Raw genomic sequence first — 8,965 nt, forward strand, 5'->3', positions numbered from 1 at the left:
GGGGGCAGAAAAAAGTAACTCCTTAGCTCTGGGCATGTTTTTCAAATTAACATTCCCACTGTTTAGCTCAGGAACTTTTTGTACCTACCTCTGTCATTTCTGGTGACTTGATTTCCTTGATTTTGAAGAAATAACCCAGTGTCAGAAAAGCTATTGCCATAGCACTTACACTGATCATAAAGACCACAAGTGGAGGTCGACTGCTGATGTAAACCTTCAGGTTCTCCAACAGGTTTATGTTGAACATTATTCTGATTGTTCACCTGAAAACAAAGAATATTACAACAGAGTGACTGGGCAGGGTACGGGTTGGTAGATCACATAAGACAAAAGTTTGAGAATAAAAAAAATGGAATAACAACTGAGATTAAATTATGTGACTGTACTGTCCACTGAACACAAACTCAGTAAGCTTTAAATAAAACACAAATCAAAAACATGCTCAACATCACCTTCTCAGCACCTGAAACTGCCAGCTGGGAACAGATTTTCAGAAATGAGGACAACTTCCAGTACAGCCGAATATAATTGATAATGATATTAATAAACTGGTTATTTTCTTTCCCTACATACTTGGGCAGAATATACACTGATACACTTTAATTCCAGTAATAGCTGAATTCATCAAATTACAGTGTGGATGGAGTTGTAGTGCAGCCCACAGATCAAACTTTGTACATCTTTGCATACATTTTCAAAACTGAGGCTGAAGCCTTAAAGATCCCCTTTTACCCCATCCCTAGTCCCAAATGCCTCTACCTTCAAAATGGGATCTAAGAAGCTGCCTACATCATTTTAGGCTTCTGCTTCAAGAATCCTGTGGTCAGAAACACCTAACAACCACATGAGGGTGGAGGCTGGAAGACTCCTTTCTTTGATTCTTGCAGGATCTAGAGAACTTTTGCTTATCTGTAAACAAGGAGAGGACCTCACACATGCTGAGAAAACATATTAAACCATTAATTTTTGTCCAAAATATAGTATTTTGTCTGATTCCCCTTCTGAATTTTCATTTGCAGAGCAGAAAGATCCAAACTGATTTTACTGTATCAGTTTTCCCACCTCCACTCACAACAAAAAGCAAGCAGTCCCGTGTTAAAGAGTGGCCCTCGTGGCATCTACCTCAGAAGCTCTGCAAGGAAGGAACTTCAAGCATATTTCTTATGTCTTATCTAAAATCCTAGCTGAAAAGGCTTTTAACCACAGCTAAACTAGAAAGGCAGTAACTGTTCTTAGCAACGTGTTGCTTATCCTCAAAATTCATAGGAAAAGGCAGATTTCAGGACGAGCATCTGAATTTCTGCACTGCAGTGGTTAATGTTTGAGCATTCATACAGACCTGGTAACATTTAATTAAGTCAGGAACTCTGCTCCCTGAAGGTCTGGGTGATTCTTACTGACTAGAAGCACAACTCATTTACAACCCAGATGTAGCTTGGCTGAAGAGTGGCAAGTCTGAGGATGAGTTTTGAGAAAGAGGGCAAGGGAGAGGGTGATCTTTGATCTGATCCATTGATTTAAAAGAAAACAAGTGAAAGAAAAAGGAAAAGCTTTCAAAGTCTTTTTCAGATCCCACAATGACCCCAAAGTTCTTGTATACTCGAGATTTTACTGCCACAAATGTTTGTTACTCTTAACAGAGGAATATTGACAAAACCTGCAAAACTGCCCCAGAGAGGGGAAAATTCATTTCACTGAGAAGAGACCCAAGACCCTGTGGCAATAATGCAACACTGAGTTGTGCATGCATACTTTACCAGTCTCCTCCCCGCACACCTTCTCTCCTCTGTGAGATCTGCTGAAACAGTGCTCATTCCAGAGGACAAGATCATGTCCTGGGTTTACTTTTTTGCACCACCAACCAGTTTTTATCCACTCTGCAAAGACCAGAAAAGCTAGCAACTTTTTATCCACAAGAATGACTGGGTGCTGCAAACATCTCTTCACAAAAATACAGAGCATGTCTGAGAGTGGAAAGCACAGTGCAGAGAAAGGATGGAGAGAAGAGAGGAAAGAAAAGGCAACACTAAATGTGCACCTTACCAGAACTTCTATCTCTGTCCAAGACCAGCTGTGCTATGGCCAAACAGGCCAGCAGAGGTGTCAGAAGGCAGGAGTGAGGGGGAAAGGCAGAGCTGGCGTTGGCAAGGATCATGCTGGGTATGATCTGCACTTCTGTACGTTCTGCCTCCTATTTTGTCATTGGCAGCAAATTTCTTAAATGAACCCTAGTTAAAAATCCCAAACGCTCCATCTAGAAGCACTGGAGACACATGTTGAGATGGAAAGAGACCAAAAGATAAACTAAAAGCAGAGTTGTATTCAGTGTTCCCTTCTGAATTTCCTTTTGAAAATAACAACACAGATGTAGGCTTTATTACGGCATTTAATCAAAGCTGAATGTCACCCACAGCATATAGAGTACTGTGATCCCTTTTTAAAGGGGCTTCCAACAGTTCCATTAGCATGCTTGTTTACCACAGGGTCTAAAATCAGCCATAAAATTGGATGCGCTGAAAAGCATACATATAAAAATATTTGGGATAATATTTTTATGTAAGAGATCACCAGTTTTTAAGTGCCGGTTGCTTAATATGCTCCCATAACTCAATGGCTTTGAAAGCAATTAGAAAAAGCTATAAGCTGTGATATCTGAAGTGTAATATGCCTTTTGAGCATTTGTGAGAGAAAAGGGAACAACTGTGGATTTCAATACTTAGAGCTGACATGAAAATAGCAATTGGACACGGTTAGTGCAAACCAGAAACAAGAATAATGTTTCCATACTGCTGCCTGAAGAACTACCAAATTTTTTTTTATGACATAAAGTGCTTAAGTAACACTAATTATGGAAGAACTTGTGAAACAGATCAGTACGCATAAATCAAGATGTATATTCCCACTAGATTCTAGGGGTTCAGTTAATGGTTCACAGACTTAAATTCCTCCTCTCTGTTAGGACCTGTTAGAAACACAACACAAATGGCTATTCTTCTACTAGCTCTAGTTTGCAACTAACAACTTCCTCTGTGTAAATGAATAACCGAAAGAAAATAATCTAAACTTTTATTTCTTTTTCACACAGTTAAAAGAAGAAACCGAATGCTATTACCTCCTGGCAGGTCAGGAAAGCAAGATCAGATTTCAGTTTTTAGCTAAATAAATAATTTAGAAAGTGGCTCTAATAACTGCTGCCTGCCTCTCTCCAATCCGGCTAAGCCTTTTAATACTTGTGCAATAAAAATCTCCACAGTCAGCCTAACAAGTAGCTCAAGCGCAACGGGAAGAATGAAAACTGCCAGCCTGGAACATTGGCCACCAGCTCCGAAGTAATTGCTTGGTATTGAGGTGTATACATCAAGATCAAATGCCACATTCAGGCAGAGTTACAGCTGACTGTACTCATCAGGAAACACCTGACAAGCACCGGAGAGATACTGTGCTCTTAAATCAGGCTCTACAAACCTCGGAAATTCTGTTATACAGTTGAAAAGATAAAAATGGTAAAGGATGGAAATACACAGCAGTTAATATGTCAGAGCCCCAGACAAACACAGAACTGGGTAACCATCTAAAAAGCAAGAAAATAGTCCCTTATTCTACAGTTCAGGAGTCCTTCTCCAGTACAGCTCAAGACCAAAGATGTAACATTTTAAATTCCTCCCTATTTTTATATGAAAAAGAACAGAAATGGTAATTTCTGAAATAGACCTAAGAGTTTTTCAAGCAAAAATTACAAATAAGAAAAATCTTGGAGTTTATTGCAAAGACCAAAAAGTCAATGAAATGAGTCACAGCAGAAGTATTAAATTCCCAAGGTTAAAAAAAAAAAAAAAAAAAAAGCATGCTGTACTAAAGTAGGTATTAAAAGCAAAATCGCAAATGTCAAAAGGAAAAAAAAAAAAAATTTAAAGAGATCAAAGTAAACGTCTGACAACTCTTACATATATCTTGCCATAATGTCAACTACCATCTTTCCACCATAAAGCTTAAAATCATGTAATTTCCTTACAAATATTTCCCCTTCTCATTGTGCATACAAGTCATTCAAGGGGAGAAAAACAATTTGGAGGGGTTTAAATAATAAACCACCACTGAAATACCTTAAGGAAGAAAATTACGTGGAAGAGAAGGGCAGCAGGCCAGCACTAACCCATCCCAACAGCACTCCATTAAGACTTTGCATGTTTTCTACGCTTGAACATCTTATTGCACATAATAGTGTTTAATCTTAACTGTGCAGCTCAGTTTATTTATAAATCAATTATGTTTTCAAAGATACCCCATTACTAGTAGTACAATGAGGGTTAGGAAATGGGTCACTTCAGGGTTAACCCCTTTGAATGAAAATAATGTTGCATGCCAGAAACACACTCATAAACACAAATCAACCGAACTGTGATTTTCCTAGCAAACGATCCATAAATAATATGCAAACAAAGAAATGGTGTTGATCTCAAACTAAAGTGCCTCTCATTTAAGAACAGTAAACAGTAGCAGGTGCCAAAAATATCTTTAATTTGGTTTTCTTCTCTTCAAACCAAACTCGAGATCTAACACCTAAACCACTAAAATAGTAAAGCAAAATAGATCACAGTTGTGTTAACTGTGAAGCTGCCTATTAAAGTTGAAAATATTCAAAATGATCTGTCAAAGTTTTATAAAGCCTAATTAACAAGAATGTCTATATCTTTAATCTAATATCACCAGCCTATTGAACAGAACTAGCAAAAGTAACCTCAGCTGATTTTATAACTGAAAATAAAGCCTCTGTTGGTTCTCAGAGCAGCAGCAATTATCCTCCTCTCCTTTTTTTTTTTTTAAGGGATAGAAAACAGGATTAAAATTAAAATTAAACAGAAGCTTTGAAACGCACCAGAAGGCTGCCTTTTTATGTCCTGAAATGAACTATTAATTTCTACTATGTAAACTATCACGAACTTTTATAGTCAGTTTCCTTCAGGAATTGGGGAAGGATAATAATTTTTTTTTCCCCTTAAATCTTCATTAGAATTTCACAACGTAATATTTTTATTATAAAACATGTGGTTGGGAGAAAAAGTGGAGTTTCCTACGTATTTTACAGAAAGACTTTACCATACTGGTATCTATGGAAAAACAAAGAGGTGACAGTATCCGCAGCTGTTTCAGTTCATTTTTTTAGGAAGCATATCAAAACTCTGAGGGATGAAGTTGTACAGCCCGAAACCTCTGTCAGCAGAAGAGGGAAATCCTCCAGAGCACAGCACTTTTTCTCTAGCTGATCCTCTTCCCCCGTCCTTCAGCGTTAAAAAAATAAAACAAAGCAAACAGACTCATAGTAAATGCCATCAGTTTTCTTCACAAAGTAGAGGAAGAGAAGAAGTAATCAAGACTTGTGGAGGAAGAAAGTTGATGAAAACGTCACCTTCAATCCACTGCAACCAAATATAACAAGATCAGCAGCCAGATGTGCAAACACACATCTGCTCCCCCCAAGACTGCTCCAGGAGGAAGCACCCAAGTGGGAGATCAGTGAATCGGCTCAAACCAGTCAGTGGCTCATCACAGTTTTTTTCTATAAATATGTTCACTGATAAAAAACCATGTTCTTGGAGCCTGGAAGCAGAAAGCATGGCAGGAAAATGGCCCGGCCCTTTGCACATGCAAAAAGCACAGACAGAAGACACTGTACAGCACAGAACAAGAGCAAGATGTTGAAAAGGAGATTCTTCCCCCGTGTAATTCTGATAACAGAGTCAGTCAGGAAGCAGATTATTAAACGAAAGCCTGAGAGCCCTTGGACTTGCAAGAACAGAACAAAGCAAAAGCCTTCATGCTCACATGAAATGTTTCTTTTCGCCTCTCAAAACACTTTTCAAATCATAATTAAGCATTTCAACATCTCCAAGAGCTACATAAACAGCCAACATTTCAGTTCCACCCATAAAAAAAAGCTAAGGAAGGGAAGTAATTTGGTCAGAATTATAGTAAAATGTAAGGATCGAACTGACAGTGAGTTTCAAGCACCCAAGCTCCTGACTGTAAGTCTTGTTAAAGACAGAAAACTTAGAATAAAAAGTAGATGAGTTAAAAAAAAAACAAAAAGGAAAATAACGTGGATCAAACATTACTCAATCTGCATATCCAACGTTTCCAGAGATTTAACGGCCCTTTCCAACAAATGCATGTCGTAGTTCAAAAATGTCTGTGGTGGATTTAACACAAGCACCTGAACAGTGTGTCAGCTGATGTTCCTGAGACTGCAAACTTGATTTTAATTTACCACTTAAAGAAAAATTTCTGCAGAAACAGACATATGCAAACAAGTTCCAAATACCTTTTTTAAATGCTGAGTTTTTTAACAAATGAAGAACCAGAAAAGGGTAGAAAAGTTTTAAGCCAAAAAATATAAATGATGTGAGGAAAGCCTTTTTTCACTGGTTCAATGAGCCCCAAATTCTGACTTTTGTTAAAAGTGAAAAAAACAATTTAAAATATACCCAGCTGTAAATAAAAGTAAACCTGAGCTCTGGTTGCAAATAGACATTTTGCTGCCAAACTTTAAAAAAGCAGCTCCATTTGTCAAGTGAGCCTGCGCCATGGGAAAGAGTACACTTTTATATACAAGAGTTCTGACTTGGGCATTTTTAAAACCTTCCAACTTCTACAAGTCAATGTCATAACTTACAGCATGACCTATCATAATCTAAATCATACGGACTGCAATAAACCAAACAATATTAGACTCAAGGACTTTGAAGTTGTATTAAAAGAAATGCTATTCTGGTTACTGCTGCTTAGCATGAGAACCTGGGAGAGGAAGGCAAAAGTAAAGTATTTCAGTTCGATAGGATCTGTCAAAGTTCCATAAGAAGTCAAAATCTGCATATACCATACTGTCAACAGCCAAACAAATGCAGTTCATGGAAGGGCTTTACTCAAGAAGTATGAAAAGTCTCAATAACAGTTTAATTATCAGAAACTGGTTTAGTGACCAACTGAAGAGGTTAATCATTGACTTCATGAAGGCTACCCATTCAGGAACGCAGTATAGAATTCAGCAGTGTAAGTACAGAAAAATGCCAGAAAAAGGCTCCTCAGACTGTAACAAGAACTGTTGTTTGTAATAAGAACTTGTCCTGGTTCTGGCTGGGATTGAGTTAATTTTCTTCCTAGAAGGTGGTAGAGTGCTGTGTTTTGAGAATAATGTTGATAACACGCTGATGTTTTAGTTGTTGCTAAGTAGTGCTTATCATAAGTCAGGAGAGTAAGGAGACGGAGATGCAGACAGATGCACAGCTTGAATCACAAGCAGAAAATGACTGACAAGTTGAGGAAATGGCAGCTTTAGTGGGAATGGCAAAGTAAGAGTTCTGGATGTAGAAAGAAGCTAACACCAGCTGCATAAGAGAAGTTCAGGAAAACAGCCAGCAGCCACTAGTGAAGGAGAAAATACAAACAGCAGCAAAAACGACTGAAATAAGGGACTTAGGCAATAGTTGAAATATCAAGAATATGGCAGTAATATTACCATGTCTGAACACTTTATCTCCACTGGTCAAAAGAAACAGGACTTTAATTTGCTAAGCCCAAGCTCAGAAGTACAGTCTCCATTTTACAAATAGATAATTAAGAAAACTCGACATGCCAGAACATACGCAAGTTTTCTTCCAAAACAAAACCCAGGAGTTCTGGGTCCTGGGAAGCAGCCTTCTTCACAGGTCAGAACCGTCTGCTCAAAAAAATGAAACTCCCAACACAGACATGCTTTTGGCAAGGGGAGATGTGGGAAAAGCAACAAAATTCTGACACCAATGAGTTTCATTAATACTTAATTTAGGGCTCACTTGATAAAAGAGCTTAATTTCTATTAAAAAAAAATGTTGTGCTATTTAATAAAAAAATGAAGACGATCACTGCTAACAGACTGGCAGTGTTTAAGGAGGGAGCCACACTCACAGAATCATTCAGGTTGGAAAAGACCCTCGGGATCACCGAGTCCAGCCCTCAGCCTGACTCTACAAGTTCTCCCCTACACCACATCCCCCAGCATCTCATATAAACGACCCTTAAACACACCCAGGGATGGGGACTCCACTCCCTCCCTGGGCAGCCTATTCCACTCTCTGACCACTCTTATTGTGAAAATTTTTTTCCTAATTTCCACTCCTGTGGCTCTCTATCCGTCCAGGGGCGATGGACGCACCAGCCTCCTGCCAGATCCATGCATCTCCCACAGAGGACACAGAGGTCTGTTGGTTTGTGCCCTCAGAGGTTCCTCTCCACTGACAGAGCACAGTGTCTATTTTGTATTACCAGGCAGCAATTCAAGTTCTTGTCCTTCAAGTAGGAAAGAAGAATCGCATTCCACCGGCCCTGAGCCACTCCTCAAATCACGGGAAGTAACAAAACTACCAAGGTCTTAATCCTCTTTGATGGGACTGAATCTAGGGTCAAAGAGCATTCTGTCTCGCAGACACAATTCAATATTATCTCTGCTCAGCCTGCCTACAAAAAAGTTATCCCCTGTCCTGCAGACACCTGCTGACCAGAAACTGGATTGCAGCCATCGGCTCATTCCCAGAGACCAGAAGAAAAGCAGGTAGATGTAGCGGCAGTAGCTCACTAGGTGAACCTAGAACCATTTTGTACGTCAACCTCGAAGCAAAAGGATTAGTATCTATTTTCTGTCACTCAACCGTTTATAAAACCGCGATGATTATTTACCACAAAAGATAGGCCCAGCCACGACAGGCTTTTGCTCCACGACATGCTGCCCATTGCAAAACTTCCCAGAAGTTCCATGAGGATGTGAGAGTAATCCTTAATGAATTCTTATCTAGGCTCAAGGTTTGTCTAACAGAGCAAATTTACCCGTATAATTATGCCGCTAAAACTAATCAGGCAAATAAATTTCCCCAGAGAAGACAAAGCCCTTAAAAAGCAAACAAAGGGAAAAGGGAAATAAATAATAATAAAAAAA

The 8,965-nt window shown here is 38.9% G+C and overlaps 1 protein-coding gene across 1 annotated transcript in view; it reads right to left on the minus strand.

Annotated features, from left to right (window-relative positions):
- Positions 1–2,152, minus strand: part of TMEM248 (transmembrane protein 248) — a 9,626-nt gene extending 7,474 nt beyond the window's left edge. The window contains exons 1-2 of the mRNA XM_026861687.1: positions 2,044–2,152; positions 89–263 (exon numbers count right to left, since the gene is read on the minus strand). Coding sequence (XP_026717488.1) covers positions 89–247 — 159 coding nt within the window. The 5' untranslated portion in view covers positions 248–263; positions 2,044–2,152. The remainder of the gene's footprint in view (positions 1–88; positions 264–2,043) is intronic.
- Between the last annotated feature and the right edge of the window lie 6,813 nt (positions 2,153–8,965).

The sequence above is a fragment of the Athene cunicularia genome (genome assembly GCF_003259725.1).
Source record: "Athene cunicularia isolate RWA chromosome 19 unlocalized genomic scaffold, athCun1 chr19_part1, whole genome shotgun sequence".
NCBI lineage: Eukaryota > Metazoa > Chordata > Aves > Strigiformes > Strigidae > Athene > Athene cunicularia.